The following is a 19917-nucleotide window of genomic DNA, read 5'->3' on the forward strand; positions in this document are numbered from 1 at the left end:
AAAGTTGAATAGTCAAAAATATAAATATTAGTCATAATAATAATAACATCATTATTGAGATTTAGAGGGATAATTTATTTTGAGAAAGTGACAATTAAGCAATTTAATACGTTATAACATCAATAGTGTTGTTTAGTAATAGTTATTAAAAATTCATTTTCCAAGACATCTTCCAGTAATTTTTTCTGAGATCGTGTCACCGAGTAGTCTTTATAATTAGTCTAGTTTTCAGATTGATTATTTAATAATCACATTATAGTTATAAGTAATCATTTTAAGACTATAAAAATTATCACTTTAAAACTATAACTAATCTATCAGACTATCACTTTATAATTATAAGTGAACAATAGATCAACCCAATGGAGATGTCTCCCACAACAGTAGTATAGCTCCTCCGTTCCAAAATACTTGCAACGTTTATCTTTTCACGCAGTCTAATGCAGTTTTTCGATCCTTAATATTTCTAGTACGTATAATAAAAATTATAAAAATTTAATATGAATAATCTTTGCATGGAGACGAATCAAACAAAATTACACTTAACTATGTTTTAATTTATACATTAAACAATTAATCACAGGTGAATAAATAGTATAAAAATTTTAACGTTGCAAGTAGTTTAAAATAGAGAAAATATGATTTTCTATATACATAGAATAGTTTGATTTAACTTTTTAAAATTGTAATGCAAAAATGTTAATTAAGGATAGTGGTAGATTTATGATGTGAAAGTTTGATTAACCAATATTGACCGCCACCTAGAACCGTTGACTACGAGCAGGCACAAACTAACTACTCTATATCTTCCTCAATTTACGGTCTTATTTTATTGATTTTGTTTTTTTTTTTTTTTATAGTCTTGCTTTTTTTTTTTTGTTTCATGTACAAATTTATACCCTGTTTCTATTTTAACCACTTAATTCAACTCTATTTGCCTTTATACTAAATTTTATCAATTTTAAAACTTTCTAAAAAATTAGAGGGATAAAGAAGTATTAACTAACGTATAGCTATGGCTAACTAAAAGGATGCATATTGATGACTTAGGCTTTATCTTTATCACTTACCAATCTTTATCAAGAAGTATCATTTATAGCTTCGTTTTTTAATGTTTTTTTTATTTAGAATATTCTATTTTGAAAAGAAAAATTTGATCAAAACTTTTAAGACATATATGGATGATAAAATATATTTATTTGAGATCTCGTTAGATTTGTCTTAATGTATACTTTTTCACATATATTTTTTTTATAATTTGCTCAAAAATTACTTTAAAAACTGTGCACAAAATAAATAGTAATACAAAGAACAAAAAAGAACCGAGGGAATATAAGATTTAATTATATATTTGTATATATAATGCTAGGACAAGGTTTCCTAAAATAAAGATATTTGGGAATTTCATGCAAAAAGCATGACCTATAATAAATACTGTTTTATTTTAAATGCCTTATTTATTTTTTGCTTGTTTGTTAATGTACTAATTCAATAGTTAATAGTGATAATTGTGTATAATTAAAAATTATAAAAACTAGATATTAATAAATCTTATGTTGAAACGAATCAAACAAGATTTCATTTGACTATGTTTTAATGCATGGTTTAAGAATAAAATATAAAACTTAAGAGTGATTGATAAATAGTAATCCAAAAGCAAATGAAATATTTGAAAAGAAATGGAAGAGTAATATATTTTATCTTATTGTATGTATAGTTATCAAAACCCTAGATTCATATAGTAACAAAAGAAAGTATGTCTATTTGTAATTGTGCATAATTAAAATTTATAAAAAGTGATATTATTAAGATTATACCGAGATGAATCAACTAAAATCTCACTTAATTATCTTTTAACATAGATTTTAAGAATAAAATATGATCTTAGAATGGTTGGTTATATTACTGACAAAAAACAAACACAATTTTTTGTATCAGACGATCTCGCGCCCCTTATTTTGAAACTCAACTAATACAAACCATTAGGTATTGAACCCCTTATTTTGAAATCGTCTCACAGAGAGACGTTTTCTTACAAAAATAGCTCAAAAACAAATGGGATATTTTAAGAGAATATGGCGAAGTAATTTATATTTTATCTTTAATCTACAAGTTAAATCATTGTCAAGTGATATTTTATTTGACTTATCTCAACCAAAATTTTATTAATAGTTTAAAAAATTAATTAATTACGCAATACCAAAGATATATATAGGTTGAAGTTAGTACATTGTGAAGTGTGAGAAAATAAATGAGACATAAATTGAATATAAGAAAATAACTTTTGATTCTATTCGGACTTGATTATCATTTTTTATCAGTCACATCTTAATATCAATGTGATTCTATTCAGATTTGATTATTGTTTTTATCAGTCACGCCTTGAAAATCGGCTATTTTAACAAATTAATGGACTTAATTCTTCTTTATAAAGCTGAATGGTGGGTTTTTTTAAAGACTGAATCACAAACATTTAATAAGTGTTTTTCACATTTAATATAGAAATAAATAAATGTATTTCACATAATTTTTAAAAAAAATCATTTCACATGATTCTTATTATCTAAGTTAACTCCATATATATATACACATTGATTGCAAGGTATTTTGAACCATATTCGTTGAACGCAAGATAATATGACCACAAATTCTTAGTGGATTAATTACTGTTTTAAAGTTTAGACATTTTAAAATAAACAGTTTCGAAGTTTTATTCTACAAACATTAATATTTAAATTAACAAGACATCGATACAGTTAGTTCACCAGATGACCAACTAAATAACCGTTGACTATGCTAAATGATCTTTGATTTTCAATTAAATTTATTAATCTAACCTAATTATCCAATTATCCCAAATTAGACCCTTCTTCCCCAATTTCTCTATACCCCTTCCTAATCGCCACCATTCTCCCACCCCAACACCACCACCATTCTCCCCAATCACCACTATTCGATCTAACTCATAATGTTAAAGCAAGTGTCAATAATCTTAATGATGACGTTAATTTTAAACATATAATCGAACATGCTTTGTCTTGTACTTTAGAGAGGGTCGATAAAGATGTGTCGAATATGGGTGATTTAATGTTTGGAACGATTGATAAGAGTTGCTTGATCAAAGCAACAAATAAAGAAGCAGACTGTGAGTGGCTCGACCAACCGCTCGATCGAGTAAAGTCTTGCTCGACCGGTCGAGCGGTGTTGGCTCGATCGAGCAAGGTGTCCAGAACAAGTCAGTAGCTTCACTGGAAGCTCGCTCGACCGAGCCAAGCGAGGTAGTGGCTCGGTCGAGCGGAAGTCCAGCAGACTACTTTGGATCCTGTTTTTGGTCAGAATTTGTAGTGACTATGCAATAATGTGGTGCATTACTCTATTGTTTATTGTAATGTTTATTGTCATGGTTAATTAGGATGTTAATTGGGATGTTACATGTGAGTTTATGGTGATTTATGAGGGAATACTAAGAGTGATGAATATCTTGCCTATAAATAGGATTCATCACTCATAGTAACATTCACCACAAAACACACATATTGTTGAGAGGGCTATTGCATTGTTAGAAATTTGAGAGTGTTCTTACTTTGCTTTAGTATTTGTGGTCTTGAGAGATTGTTCTCAAGATAAGGGAGGTTTATTATACTTGTAATTGTTGAATTCATTATAATAAACTATATTTGAGGGGGAGGTATTCAAGATACCACATAAACACTTGTGTTCATCTTTTGCATTATATTTTTCATTTGTTTTTCATTGTTGAACCTCTTTGAGACTTTCGTTTTCACATAATAACCTTATCTTCTTTGGATGATGGTGGTGTTGGTGGTGTTGGTGGGGGAGAATGGTGAGGACTGTGGTAGGGTAGAGAAAGGTTGGAGAAGAAGGGTTTTATTAGAGGTAATTGGGTAATTAGGTTAGATTAATAAATTTAATTAAAAGTCAAAGGTCATTTAGCATGGTCAACGATCATTTATCAGGTTTATCCAGTGAAGTGGTTGTATTAATGTAGTGTTTGGTAATTTGAAGGCTATTGTTTATAAAAAACAAACTTCGAGGCTGTTTATTCTAAAATGTTTAAATTTTAAGGCTGTAGTAGGTAATTGATTCAATTCTTGTTTAGGATCGACCCATTAATAGGACAAGTCCAAGTTGTATATAACTGATTTTGATATATATTTGATTGGTTTTAACTTATATGCGATTAGTTTTGTAGATGTAAGTTTATATTATATGTTGCATTTTATCATCTATGTATGCATTTTTAAGGCATATGTGACTATTGTTAAAGTATAAGTGATCATTATTACTATATAATTTTTCCACTAATAGATTATTATTCTTATTTAATTAAAGAAACATGGGAGAGGTCAATAGTAAGCACTATGTCGATAATTTTAAGCTCTATGTGATTGATTTTAATTTTTAAGCTATATCTGATTTTAAACAGTATGTGTTCAGTTTTAAGCTATATGTAACGATTTCTAGCTACATGTGAACGCTTTTAAGCAGTATGTGATTATAGTGAGCTGTCTCATTCTCATATTCAGCATTCTAATATTAAGACGGCTGCACATGAGATGCGCTGTAATATCACACCAAAGCATGAAAAGAGGACAAGGGGCGAATTTTTGAAGTTGTTAAGCAAAAAAAAAAAATTAATTAAATAAACTAAGATTCAAACTATTTCCAAAAGTAAGCGTGAAAATCTCAAACCTATGGTTTGGAGCTATTCGCAGTTAGTAACTGCGAACAGGTCAAAAAAGACAAAATACTTGTTCGTAGTTACTAGCTGCGAACATCTATTTTGACCTGTTTTTGTGCAGCATGTTGTTCGCAATACTAACTGCGAACAGGTCAAAACATGACAAATAGCTGTTCGCAGTTAGTAACTGCGAACAGCTATTTTGTCTTTTTTGACCTGTTCGCAGTTACTAACTGCGAACAGCTCCAAACCATAGGTTTGGAGTTTTCACGCTTACTTTTGGAAATAGTTTGAATCTTAGTTTATTTAATTATTTTTTTTTTTGCTTAACAACTTCAAAAATTCACAAGGGGCAAGGCCAAGAAAAGAGTCCTCGTGGGCCATACTCCTATTTCAGCCCAATACTTTCATTTCCTCACCTCAACAATTTGAAAAATTATGTAAAATGAACTTTTTTTAAAAAAATTGCTAAAATAAATTTTGGAAAATTTTAATTTTATAGTAAGCTTTTTTGTGTTTGAGCTTAAGTTTAGGGCTACTTCATTGTTATTAACAACAAACAAGAGAAGAACATATTAAAAGTCAAAATAAATTATTACGAATTTGTTCGCTGTTAAAAAGAAGTCAATTCATAACTGCAAAAGAGAAAAATAAATAAATCAATTATTGGTTTGCTGTTCATAATAGCGAACAACCTTTGTTGTTTTTTGTCCTTTCAAAAATTCTGACATACTAACAGCGAACAATATCGTGGTGATTTTTTTTTGTCTTTTAATATGTTCTCTCTTGTTTGCTCTTACTGACAACAACAAGCCCTGACTTTAGGCAAGAGCACGAAAACACTTAATTTGGAAATCAAAATTTTGAAATTAAATAAACTCATTTTTTCAAATTTTCCAACAATTTCATAAAATGTTGTATGAAACAATCTCTTTGTAAGACGCGTTTTATATATGGGTTAAATAACCTAATTAATATCAAGTACAGGGTCGGCCTTGAGATAATAGGGGCCTAGGGCAAAAAATAATTCATGGGCCCTAACTAAATCATTCCTTCTTTACATATTTCTTGCAATTGATATTGTCTTTTTTTCACATAACATGTCACTATCAAATACAACTAAAATAGAATGAAGGAAAATAAAACATTGATAAAAAAATTCAACTCTCTAATGAAGGAAAAGAAAAATAAAATATGTACCAATACATAATATAAAATCAAACAAAGATATTTCTAAGAGTAATTTTTAATGTAAAATTACTAATAACAGTGTCTAAATCAAGAGAAATTTTCTTATACTAATTATTGCAAAGCAAAAGTTAAATGAATCTCTATTATATTTACGACAAGACAAAAACACATAGTTTGAAAAATAATATTGTACAACTTAAAATCCACTTATCTCTGCTATCAATCAAATATTTTTATCAAAATTTACAATTTTATTTATCATCAAAGAGCGTAGAGAAAATATTAAACATTTACAAGTTTAACTTAAAACCAATATATATAAAAATTAGTCAAATAAACACAAAAACAATGTATTATAATAGAAAGAAATAAATAGAAAAAAATTATAAATTTAAGGGTTAGTCACACAACAAGTAAACCCACAAGAAATTTAAAATATTTTAAATGTTAAATAATCTTACTGCATGTGGCGCTTTTTGCTTATTACAACAATAATTATTGTTTAATTATCTTATACATTGAAATGTAGTAGTGAAATTTCATCGGGCTTGTTGGCAAAACGCTTGTCTACTTTACGTCTTGTGTTTGAATCCTAGCGAAGACAAAAGGTAATTTTTTGGTGGGCCCTGGGTGTAGGCCCAGCTTGCCCTTGCCCAAGGCCGTCCGTAATGAAGTATAAGTATATAAAATCTTTATTTGAGGTCATTTCACCGAAAGATGGTTTCTCGCAAGGTAGCTAAACAATGTATAGTTCAACACTTCGTTAAGGACAAAGTTCAGTGAAAAATGGAGAAAAAGAGAGACAAAAAAATTACGCACTCACATGTTCGCTATTAGTAACTTCTAATAAGAAATTTTCTAATTTTTTGTTTATTTTAAAATATTTTACTTTTTATTTTATAATAAATTGTTAGCAATCACGAATAAAGTTATAGTTCATTTTTTAACCATCCTTGTGGGCACAAAAAATGCTTATTTTGAAATAAGTTTTAAGGGCCAAGCTTAGTTTTAGAATTTTTTATTAAAAAAAAGATTTTTTTGAAATTTACTATATTGGTGAGGGCATGCAAAACCAAACAGTTGATTTGTTAAATTCTACAAAGTAGTTGATACAAATAGAAAATATTTTTTGAGATTAAGAATTTCAAAAGTGAAAAGTAATTAATTTTAAAATGAACTAATTGCTAGTAATTAAATTGTAGAAAAATTTGTAAAAGATATTCTCAATTATTATTGATTGACTCAAAAATACCATTAACTATCATTTTACCCTGTATACCTCCAAGTATTGAGATGCTTAACCTTGTATATCCCCAACTATTGTTAATTGACTCAAAATACCCAAAAATAGCCATTTGATAATAATGTGCATAGTGTTTAAGGTTAAGTATCCTCGTACTTAAAAGTATATAAAGTTAGATGGAGTAATTAAAAGTACTTTTTACAAATTTTCGTTATATTTGCTACATAATATATATCAAGTATAAAAGCAAACAAGAGATTAAAGGAGCAAAGAACTAGCTATTTGTAAGATTTACCGATCTTATTCTAAATCTAATAAGATACTAAGCGATCCTATACGTATTTTAAGGGATTCTAAACAATCCTATGCCTATATAATACAAAGACCAATTTGAATCATTGGAAATTAAAATTATTAAATTCTAAAGTAATTATCAACTATCAATCATTTGTCAAATTTTGTCAATTATTACGAATTGATCATAACAATACTTTAAAATCAACACAATTTGTTGTATAAGACAATCTCATCGAGAAACACGCCTTATACAAGGATTAAACAACCTATCTCATACATATTATGAATATGTAAACTCCTTATTTAAGGTTATCTTATTGAAAAATAATCACTTACAAGAATAGCTTTAGCTCTAAGATGATATGTAGAGTCCAATTGCCAAATGTCATAATCAAGTTCACAAAGCCCTAAAATCATCCCATACTAGGCATAATGCACATAGCATAGATAAAAGAGCCAGAAAGGACCACAAAATGGGTCACATACAAATTGAGAAAGTTGAGCACACGTCTTTGCATCTGTGGGCGGCTCCATATTATCATTAATCCTTTTAGCCTTTCTTTTGCCTTTTTTTTGGTATCAATTTACCCAACACCTCGTTATTTCAATGTCATTAAACTGCTTCCACTTAACCTTTACACTCGGCAAAGTTTTGAAATGTAAAATGTAGTCTTTTCTTTGTAGTAATAAAGAGACTGTTATTTGATCGGCCTTTGATAGCAATCATTATCTCTAATCTTACAGCCATAAAACGTAAACCAAACAGAAATAGACGGAAAGGAGAGAGACCATCAGGGATTTAGTAAGAAGTTGTGCTGCAAATTGGTAAACAAGTTTGTTGAATATAAACACCATCAAATTGAGGTAGAATCATTTACAAGCAGATTGAGCAGATATCGAAGCAGCACCCGACTTCTCCTTACGCGCCTGCATTCACATGCAGCAAATTAATGAGGAAGTGATGGTGCATTTGTTTATCGAAACGAAGCTCGTAAAACGAAGACACTAGGACATCATGCATTTCACATGCTAAGGGGGGCAGACAAAGAGGAATTAAGCTCAAAGTTCAGCCTAGAATAGTTCATGGTCACCTACACATCAACTGTCTGTACCTGAACCTATCTTCTCTGACATGTAACAGATCACATATTTCCAGATCAATGATAAATGGCCTTCAATATACTACCAAAGTTTTCATTGTTTTAGCAAAACGAGAAATCATAATGATGAAAATGAAACAATAGTTGTCAGTCGATCCTCGACACTCAGATAAGGGTAGGACTTTTGGACACTTTAGGACCGAACATATAGAATTTTCCCATAAATTGGTTATGTTTGACACTTGGACACATATCCATGTCGGATATGACTTCTCGACAACAATATCAATCATTTCCATGTCAGAAGTTACATAACTCCATCACCGTAAGTCCAAAATGACGCATATAGCTCTCACAAGTCACTATACATAAATGGCATGCAGTAACCAGTAAACAATAACGAGAAACCGAACCTCTTCTATTTAACTATAAAGTTATCATACAAGAATCAGCTAACAACTAAAATCCACAAATTTCGAGATTTCCTCTCATTGGGGCTTTATCTCTGACTTCTGTCTCTTTTCAGCAAAAGAAAAGAAAAGAAAAAGAAACAATCTAAGATCAACCTATAAGACTCAGCACAGTCCAAATCCAGAAAATCTAGCTTCTTAACATATTTGGCATAGTCGAAAATTGCTAAACCCATATGATATATAAGGCTACCTTTCGGCTTTTCTTAGCTAACCTACTACTATACTTTCTATCCATTAAAGCAGAGATTCCTGCAGTCATAGTCTTCGGGGACTCCTCTGTTGATACAGGAAACAACAACGAGCTCTCTACAATCTTAAAGAGCAACTTTCAACCGTATGGTCGTGATTTCTTTGGGGGCAGACCCACTGGGAGGTTCTCCAATGGCCGTCTTCCATCAGATTTCATCTCCGAGGCATTTGGGTTGAAACCAACAGTTCCCCCCTACTTAAATCCTAACTACAACATAACTGATTTTGCTACAGGTGTTTGTTTTGCATCTGCGGGTACAGGGTACGATAATGCTACGTCTGATACACTAGTAAGTTTCCCAAACTTAACTAACTGCCATAGCTAAATTACTTGGTCATGAGCTGTAAATCTTCTAGGTGAGTGTACAATTGGTGTTCTTGCTCTAAAATTCAAGTCTTATCAATAGAATCATTAATTCTTTGCATTTGCAGTCTGTTCTTCCACTTTGGAAGGAAATCGAGTATTACAAGCAATACCAGCAGCAGCTGAGGGACTATCTTGGTGATGAAAAAGCTAACGAAATTATACAAGAAGCAATATACCTATTAAGTATGGGGACCAATGATTTCCTAGAGAACTACTACGTACGACCAAGAAGACAATTGGAATTCAGCGTAGAAGAATACCAATATTTCCTCATTGGTATTGCTAGAGATTTCGTTACAGATCTTTATAAACTTGGAGCTCGGAAGTTGTCTCTCGGTGGGCTTCCTCCAATGGGATGTTTGCCACTGGAAAGAACGACAAACATCATGTTTCAGCGTCAATGTATAGAAGAATACAACCAGGTAGCCCAAGAATTCAATATGAAATTGGAAATTTTGGTAGGCCAACTGAATGAGGAGCTAAAGGAACTACAGCTGGTGCTGTCAAACCCCTACAACATTCTTTTAGAGATGATTCAAAAGCCATTTTCTTTCGGTAAGATACTTCCACTTAAAATAGTAACACTAGCATGATAAGTGTGAAGCAAAACAACAAAAGTTGCAAGTCACATGAAACATCATTGTTTCAGATTGGCAGTTTAAAAGCTTTCACAAAACACAACACTATTAATGAATAATGACACAAACTAATGAGAACAATTAGTTGATTATGTGGGCCCGTCTCACCATGAGACAGTCTCATACAAGACTTGCTGAATTTACGTTCAAAACTTTCAAGCTTCAAGACTCACGTTCGAAACAAAATAATCTTTCACTAAAACAAAGTCCCTTTCATAAGTAACAAAACGTTATCAACTTTTTAACGTGAAAATGGTTTTTAAAAACAGATCAGCAAAAGGTTAAAAACTGAAGAGGGAAGGCGTCAATTGAATAAATACTGGCCTGAACATAACAACATTACCAACATCATAATTTCATTAATTTTTTGTTTGAAGAATATTATAAAATTCTGCTTAAATATACAAAGTTGTACCCAGAGTTTGGAAGTTTCTAACAATTTAATCATACAAAAGTTTATCCTCCCTTCCATTTTGGGATGTTTAGATGTGACCGATCTAAACAGCCATTAAAACAGCTACCTAAGCAGTACTAAAACTATTTCAAAAGTTAACATTATTTCATTACCACAATACCTATAGTGGGTCCCACCTAGGTGGGGTTGAGGGGGGTTAGGGGGGTGGGATGTATGCTAACTCACCTTTGTTAGTGATAACAATTAACAAAGATGTCTCTGATAAACCATTTGTAGCAAAATTCATGTCTAACTTCACAAAAATTTAAAAAGCACATGATAAAATGAGCCACTTTAATAACAATACTACTCGATGCATTACCGAATTACAATATTAATTACAATTATCGAATTACAATACCAATAACATCACCGAATTACCATTTTAATAGTTAATAGTGCTATGCCAATTCATAATATATAGTATTACCGAATTACAAGCATATTCAAGTAATTGACACATATGAGTGATTGTATTCTATTTTCAGGATTTGATCATGCGGACGTAGCATGTTGCGCAACAGGGTATGTGGAGATGGGTTACATGTGCGATCAACTCAACCCGTTCACATGTACAGATGCTGACAAATATATCTTTTGGGATGCTTTCCATCCTACTGAAAGAACAAATAATCTTGTGGCCACTCATCTGATGCAAAAGTGGGGAACTAAGTTTCTATAATAACTAAAAGGTATATGATCCCTTTTTGTTGTTGCCCTTCTACTATGGAATGAAGCATAATATGCAATACTGCAAATGCTATGGAGGAAGTAGGCATAACCATAGGGAAAAAATACAGTTTAAATACGGTTGCAAAACAAATTTCGCCGTCAACGCATCCTATGTTCAATCGCGGTAAACTCAAAAACCTTAATGATACGATCGCGATACAGCGACGCAAACTAGTTTTTGCACTATGGGCTTAATAAAAGTCAAGGTGTCACCTTACCCTAAGGGATTAACTTCGTCCCAAGATAACAATCATTAAATTTCAATGCAAAAGAAAGGATATATGCATCAAAATTTCATTCTCGTTTCCGAGAAAATGACAAGCAAAAGGAAAAAGATGTTTTACCAACTTAAACTAATTAACTAATTATTGACAATTATATCTTATTGCAGATTGACAAGAACCTCATGTGAACTTAAGAAGCAGAAAAAATAGAGCCAACGATGACAAGAATAATGCACCTTGACTACACAATTAAGAGTCCTTGTCACTTTGGCGGCTTGGGAAAATGCAATTTGATCAAGGCAGGTAACTCGGCTAGATCAACCTTTGATTTTCCAAGCAAAATACTCTTCAGCTTATCATCACAATTGACAAGATTTTTGTTTTGGGGGTCCTGCATTGTCACACTACTTGTGAGAATTGAACCAACCAGTATGTCAAAACAAATGTAATATGATAATTTGTAATCTGGAGCCGTTAATTGTTAGATTTTTGCTCCTCTTCCTGTTTCTTTTCCTTTCATCCACGCATATAAGAAATCCAAGGACAACACATTTACGGCATTTTCACATATGAGGAATTTAGTTCTGAAACGTAAAACTCAAATTAGTTTCAACGTGTAAACAGCTACAACCCACCAGGCTACAAAATAGGCTTTTGGATGCATGGTAGTATTGAACATATATCAGTGACTAAAGGGAAGTATTACATAAAAATGTTTGCTACCTCTCCACAGCCCAAAGCAAGTGATTCTTTCTAGTGAATATTAATATTAATTTAGTAAAAAAAGGATTGGGGTGAATGTATTACCATTGACAATCATGAGACATTTCACACAAAATATTATCATTATACTAGCTTAGTTAATGACGTACACAATGGACCAAAACTTACAACAATAGCTAGTTATTAAAGATCAAAAAGGTGACACCAGAACCCTTACTATCACTTTAAACTCCCAAATCTAACCTAGCTCCAATGAAATCTCGAGAACGGAACTTTACTTGCGTCAATATATTTGTCACTTCTCACACTAAGGTCAGGCCTGTTATTGAAGGGAATATTTATGTGATAAATAAAATTTTAACTAATAAAACAAGGTTATTAGAGGATAAAATTAAAAGAAGATAATTATTGTCAAGGGTAACACTTGGTTGTAAAAGAAAATAAAATTATATATCTCCCTCATGCACCACCAAAATAAGATGATAATCTCCTCATTCCTTCATCCTCCTCATATGATTGTATTATCTTTCCTTCATTCCCCCTTTCAAATTCATCTCTACATACCCTTATTTTCGTAGTTTGACTTTTATTTCCCCTTAAATATTTACCCCAATACAAGCATGCCCTAAGTGTTAACATATAATATTTTTGATAGAACATGTACTAGAAGTAACGATATGATGATCAAATACCAAAAGCTTCTAAAGAATGCAAATTACGAACAAAAATTTGTAAACGTGAATCCCTAAATCATTAGAAGTCAATTTCTCATAAAAATATTAGAACCTGGAGATTATTTGATTTGATGTATGACCAAACTCGCATGAAGCATCCCAATCGAGAAATCTGTGATCGGCCAACAAACTCCCGTAAAGTTGATGGGAGATTTACCAGGTCGATCAAGTTTGCGAGCTTCTTTGGATTGTCTATATCAAGCTTCTTTAAACGCTTTGGAAGCATACTTAAACCTTTACGCCATAAAACAAAACAAATCAGTAACTGCCACCATCATCATCTTCTTGCATTGCTATGCTTTCAAATAGATGGTCCACACTTGTAGTGCCAAACATAATCTACTAAGAATATAAGTGCCAAAGAGATTTAGTGCCCAAGTTTCTCTCTTTAACCAAAACCCCTGGAAAATCCTATTCACACAAGAACTCCACTCATCCCAAACAATGAAAAAGATAAGTGCCAAAGGGAAAAAAATTAAGGGAAAGATCATTCAAATAATTATTCAAGTTTAAGAATCAAAACAGGTAGAGATTGATCAAACAATTACCCACAAATTATTCCAAGTTTACGAATAAAACAATTATCTAAAAACAAATGGAAGGCATAACGCAGAACAAAGATTTGATCAATTATAAACAATTACCCACAATTATTCCAAGTTGATGACAAATAGAGATTAAATCAAAAAAGCAAAATTACTAGCGAGTAGCGTGAAAGCTGAAGGCAAAAGATTAAAGTGAGAAGCCGATTGCGGTGGTCTGGAAGTCGAGGACAGGAGCCAGTAACAATGGTGGCTCGATTTCAGTGTGGCAGTGGACAGGGAATGGGAAATGTAGATGTTGAACAATGAAATGAAATTAGGGTTTAAAAGGTTTAAAAAATAAAATAAATTTTAAAAAAAGCGCGCAAGCTCGACCTAAGACCTCAGGATTACGAGAATAATTGTTATACTAGTTTTTTTCTATAAATTTAAGTGTTGTGAGTGGCATATCCGGATACCGCCCTTCCTCCAAATCAGAGCAAATGCCTCATTTGAGATTTGCACAAATATCGAGGCAAGAAAGTAATCACAACAAAAAGATATTTAAATTCTTCAAATTATGGAAGAGTAAAATAAGACAAGGAGGAAACCACACAAAAAGATGTCCACATGTACATATTAAAGAGTGGACCACAACAAAAAATTGTTCACGTGTGTCAAAAATAGTTGCTAAAAATGGAGTTGAGGCAATTCAGATGAATTGACTATAGCTAACGGCAAGACCATAAGAGCGTTGAATTAGTGTGATTCACTAAGTTCAATTTTAAGATCTTAGAAAGAAATTCTGCAAACTTCAAGAATTGAAGAATATTCTATTGATATTGGCATTTGTAAAACAAAATTAAGAGAGAATACAAAACATACTTTCGAGAAGATTTAAGGCTTAAAAAGCTGGAGCATTCAAAGGAAACATGAATGTGAGCGCATGCATATCTTTTCATTCAAAAATGTTTTGGGCTAAGACCGACCTCATGGAGTCTGGATATTCATGTTGCAATTATGCAATGAAGCTCTACTTTGGAGGGTGAGGGAAGAGAGAGGCTAGCAAGAATCGAACTCGGTTCCTCCTAAGAATGTTGTACATCTCAGCTCTACTTAAAATGATAACAAGTAAAAATATTGGGAAAAGAAAGGTTTGTGAAATAAAATTAATGTTAAAGCTTACATGTGATTTACCACTTACCAGGTGAATGAATAGCCTATGAGTTGTTATAATGTCATTCAAGCCAAGAGATTGATCAATGTCAAAATGATTCATAGATTCGAATAACTTTCCTACAATTTTTCAACAAAATTCTTAAATCCGAGCCTTGTGCTTCCATGGCATCAAGTCCTCACATCCTCCTAGCCCCTCAAAGTCCCATTATAGTGTATTTGTGTTGCCTATAATTTTATGAGTTGCCCCTAGGATCCCACCTTAAACTACTAGTGAGCACACTACACCCTTAATAGTCATATATGCTTCCTAGCATCTCATCTCAATGAACACATTCTCGAAACATATAATACTAAAGTTGAATACCCTACTTGTTTTCGAAAATATTCCTAAGTACACTTTACATTCAAGAGCTCATTCTTTTGAATGAAAGGACTTGGGTCCTTGTAACAGAGCAAAGAAATGCTTAGAGGTTCAACATTGGAAGTTGCTATACAATTGTGTCTAGGTATGCAAATCATATGCTTGCCATAGGGCAAGTCATTCACATGTATGGTGTCTTCGGATAAGATTTTAGAAAGGGAAAGAAAAGAAAGAGAAGGGGAAGGAGGAGGGGAAAGGAGGGAAGGGAATAATGAGGAGATTCCTTATTTGTTTTTTGTTTAAGAATGAAGAGAAGGAATAGGAAGAGAAATAATGGTAAACATACCCCTCATATTCCTTCAAATCCCTTCTAAATCCCTCTCTTTTCAATATTGGTATCCAAACAAAGAAAAATTTGTCTACCCTAATCCCCAATCCAAGCACAACCTTAAGAGCTTATTTGGATAGAAGCTTATGGAGGAAAGGAAAGCAAGAAAAGGGAATAAAAAATACTTATTGAGCATAGGAAAGATGGGATGGAAGTGGAAGACAAATGCCTTATCCTAATAAAAATTAAGTTGAGAAGGAAAGGGAGGGTGAGAATCAGAAGAAAAAATTTCTCCTATTTTTGATAAACAAAATCTTCAAAGTTGAAGACAATTGGAAGTAAAACCATGTCTTCCTCACCCTTTTATAATCTGATTATTATGTACATTCTTGTAGATAATGTATCACTTAATTTCTATAATAGTAAAAGAAGAATATGCATTTAAGTTGTAAGGGATTAAGCTTCGTCAAATTACCAAGCCAATACTATTGAGTTTTTCCTACTTATTGTCACTTCACACTCATGATTATCCATTATTATCCCTCCAATCTCTTGCTCTCCCCACTTGAAATCCAAATAAAAGATTTTTCATCCCTCAAAATTCCCCTCGTTTTTCCTTCATTTCCTTCATCCAAACTAAGTGTAATTGTAAAGGAAAACTCTCCATACTTTGTCTAACTTTGTGACCTCCTCGCTCACTCTTGCATCCCATAATACTTAGTTTTTTGGATAAGACCAACATCTTAAAATCGTTGGCATACAAAGCAACTGGAAAAAGCTAACCCCCCTCCCAGTTAAAATGGCTCCGCCTAGACGTCCTCATCATCTCTCAATGAAGGTGTTTGGATCTTCTCCTACTACAGCTTCTAAAGAGCCTTGAAATAGATACTCACACAAATTCTGAACTCAATTCTAGGTGTTCAAAGTCCTCCTCTTTTACTTGATACCCAATTCAAATATAACTAAATATTCCCAACTTGAGTTCAAAAGCCAATTAACCAATAATACTCCATATTACAATCATTTGAATTCAAAAATTCATCATAACCTATGACCTATCTTCATGACTTTAACTATCTAACCCTTCAAAGGAAAAGATTTATTAATGAGCAGATAAAGGATAAACTAGTATTTTTAGTCGGAATATCAGCGTTTTTGTGAAATGAAAATCAGCTTTAAGACTATGCACTTTGATTAAATTAGCTGCTATGGTTCAGAAAAAACAGAGCCACTTCAAAGACAAACGACAACAAACAGAGTATGCAATCAACTAAATTCACCAGCATATTAGACACTAATGATAATTCTTACATCAAACATAAATCTCAAAACCGATGGAATTTCACGAAACATTCAACAGATCAAAAGAACAAATGAAATTTGACATACAAGGAGAACTATCAAGGCTTAAGAAGAAAAAAAAACCTGGAAAATTAAATTGGTAAGAACACCAAATGGTACACTTGTAGAGAACTGGGAAGCCAGAAAATCGAGGGTTTAGTCGGCAGCCTCTCCCTCAATTTGCTAAGACCAAAATAGTTCTAAAGAAGAAAATAGTGCTCAAAGAAAACGCCCAGATGAACTAAAATTCCCTATTTTTAATCCACCAAGGTCCAAAAGTATACTCCCTCTTGGTTAAGTCGGTCAAGTGTTCCCTAGTTAGTACTTAAAAGGGGTGTTTGGATGTTTCACAAATACTTCTAACTTTACCTTTTTTTTTTTCAACTAAAAGTAATTAAATAATTTTCTATTTTATCTATATTTTATTCTCACTTTATAAATTATTAACTTTTTACTTACTATTATTGAGGATATAGACATTATGCACTTGAGAATAACATTTCTTAATATTTGTGTCAAAAAGCAATGTTGCAACTAAATAAGAACAGAAGAAGTATATGGGAATAGAAATTTGAGGATAAGAATGTGGGATTGGGATTTAATTATTGGAAATTTATGTAATATATTTACCAATCCCTTATTTGGTATTTTAGAAAATATAAGTTGGGAATTGTGGATATATATTGAAAATAAAATGTGAATTGACAATTTTATCCCCATTAAAAATAAAAAAAACTTTTGTAAATTTTTTATAAATAAAGGCATAAATATTTTTTCAAAATAAAATTCAATTCAGATCCCCTAATACTTGCCCCCTAGGTATTAAAACTTCGGAAATTGATGGCCAAAATTCCCGCTCCCAATCCCTAATTTCAATCTCAATCCCATCTACTAAACATGGTATTTTATGATTTTTGGAAATTAAATTCCCATTTCCATCTCTAATTCCCACATGCCAAACACCCCCTTATATTAGGTTAACATCATTATCAAATATCATATCATATTATCCTCACTATACTAATTTTATTTATGAAAATTTGTTCAAAATAATCGAACTATCACTCATTGTTCAGAAATAATTTCAATTATCACTTATTTTTAAATAATCCTAACTTTCACCTGAATTTGTTCATGACATATCCTACGACTTGGTAACATGTGATAACAGATCACGTTTGCAAAAACGTAAAAATTAAATAAAAAGCTCAACAAACAGCCAAGGCTAAAATGCTAATGGCTTTTTCTTCCAAATCTCTCACAACTCCATCAATTCCCACAACCCACAAACCCAAATTCTCCCCCCCTTGAACACCCACTTCTCAAATTTCCTTCTCGAAAACCTCAATTTCTCTCTCCTGAAATACGTCGCCATTATAGTTACTCCACTTTCTCTCTCCTTTCTTCTTCCTCACCTTTCTCTTGTTGAAGAAATTGAAAAGGCTTCACTCTTTGACTTCAATCTTACACTCCCAATCATAATGGCTGAATTTCTATGAATTATGTTCGCTCTTGGCAAGACTTACTTTACCCCTTTGGGAGATTTCATGGATCAACATGATTTCGCCATTAAAGAAAAGCTTGCTGATGTTAAAGATACTTCTTCTGAAGTTAAACAACTTGAAGAACAAGCAAATGCTATAATTCGTGTTGCACGTGCTGAGATTTCTGCTGATTTCAGTGGGATTGAAGGTTCATTTGGCTGCGAAAAGGGTGGGGGCTGGGCTGATTTCTGTGAGGGTTGGGGGTTGGGGGTTGGGCTGATTTCGAGTGGTGGTGACTATGGTGGTTGTGTGGCTAGAGGGAGAAGAGGTGGGGGAGGTGATTGGGCTGGGGTGGTGTGGTTGGGTTGGGGTGGAAGAATGGGTGAGGAAATGGTTTTGGAATTTTGTTTTTTTATTTAATTTTCTTTTTTTTTTAGTTGAGATTATTAAAAGTAAGTAATAGTTAGGAATTATTTTTGATTGATGAGAGATAGTTAGGATATTTTGAGCAAATTAATATCATTAATCTAACCTAAACATCATTAATCTAACCTAAACAACATAATCCCAGCCATTACACAGATTCTTATATAAGACGATCTCACTGTGAGACATGCTTTATATTTGTGTTAAACAACATTTAGCAGATGGACTTTTTTTTATATATATATATTTTTTGATGATGCAAAATATTTATAGATGAAACGTGTACTTTTTGAATGCACTCTTCTTTCCTTTAAGTTTGCACAATATAATAAAAATTTTGATATATTTCAGTCATATAATGCAAACTTAAAGGGGCAGAGGAAGTAACTTAGTTTCATTCATTCAGTGTTTTTGCGTGTACTCGTGAAATTGTTTCATAATAAGAATTGTGCTTTACTTTTAGAATTAGAATTTTTGGGTTGGAGGGTATTAGGTTCATGAATGCGCTCTTCGTCCCTTTAAACTTGCATTATATGATTATAAATACTTTTACATATTTGAGTTTTATGGTGCAAATTTAAAGAGACAAAAAAAAGTATTGCTTAAGTTCATTCAATCAATATTTTGCGGCCTACTTTGGTAAGTTGTTGTTCAGGATTATGCCTTCTAGTTCTAGTCCTTTTAGTACATTTGGTTATTAATATCTAATGGTGAAAATAGTAATAACAATTTAATGTATTTAGCTTAGAATAACTATTTTACAAAGTATGTGATCATGCTTGTCCTAGTCTAATTATTCTTTTTCTCTACAAAATTCTTTTCGATCTATTAGTTGGAAATATGATATTAGTTGAAAATAAAAATTTACAAAGAAAACACATATTTGAAGGTGAGAATTTCATTACCATAGAATGACATAATACACTTTACAAAAACTAAAACTAAAACTCATTTTCATTACCATTAATTAACTTCAAACAAACACCCCATTAGAATTTACACCATTTAAAAAAACTTAAATGAGAGCTTTTTAAGTGTTAACTCTTTGGGCCAATCAAGATCTAATTATTCTACAAGGAACATAGCTCACATCCACTGATCCACATCTGCAAAAACAAAGAATTATTTATCTGTTTCATTGAGATTGCCG

The 19917-nt window shown here is 32.0% G+C and overlaps 3 protein-coding genes across 4 annotated transcripts; 2 read left to right on the forward strand and 1 right to left on the reverse strand.

Annotated features, from left to right (window-relative positions):
- Window positions 1-7504: 7504 nt before the first annotated feature.
- LOC130808108 (upstream activation factor subunit UAF30) lies at window positions 7505-17154 on the reverse strand. The gene is made up of 4 exons (XM_057673563.1): window positions 16942-17154; window positions 13180-13361; window positions 11907-12061; window positions 7505-8360 (listed from the first exon to the last, which is right to left on the reverse strand). The coding sequence occupies exons 2-3, from the start codon at window positions 13351-13353 to the stop codon at window positions 11933-11935; spliced, it is 303 nt and encodes a 100-aa protein (XP_057529546.1). The 5' UTR covers window positions 13354-13361; window positions 16942-17154; the 3' UTR covers window positions 7505-8360; window positions 11907-11932.
- On the forward strand, window positions 8622-11909 carry LOC130808107 (GDSL esterase/lipase At4g26790-like). Of its 2 annotated transcripts, XM_057673562.1 has the most exons (4): window positions 8622-9545; window positions 9688-10177; window positions 11203-11406; window positions 11838-11909. In XM_057673562.1, the coding sequence occupies exons 1-3, from the start codon at window positions 9180-9182 to the stop codon at window positions 11394-11396; spliced, it is 1050 nt and encodes a 349-aa protein (XP_057529545.1). In that variant the 5' UTR covers window positions 8622-9179; the 3' UTR covers window positions 11397-11406; window positions 11838-11909. The 2 variants fall into 2 exon arrangements, with proteins under 2 accessions (XP_057529545.1, XP_057529544.1); XM_057673561.1 differs by lacking the exon at window positions 11838-11909 and having other exon boundaries at window positions 11203-11716.
- A 1205-nt stretch (window positions 17155-18359) lies between the features above and the next one.
- On the forward strand, window positions 18360-19406 carry LOC130808237 (uncharacterized). Its single transcript, XM_057673719.1, has one exon. The coding sequence runs from the start codon at window positions 18360-18362 to the stop codon at window positions 18759-18761; it is 402 nt and encodes a 133-aa protein (XP_057529702.1). The 3' UTR covers window positions 18762-19406.
- The last annotated feature ends 511 nt before the right edge of the window (window positions 19407-19917 follow it).

This window comes from Amaranthus tricolor, chromosome 3 (assembly GCF_026212465.1).
Source record: "Amaranthus tricolor cultivar Red isolate AtriRed21 chromosome 3, ASM2621246v1, whole genome shotgun sequence".
Lineage (NCBI taxonomy): Eukaryota > Viridiplantae > Streptophyta > Magnoliopsida > Caryophyllales > Amaranthaceae > Amaranthus > Amaranthus tricolor.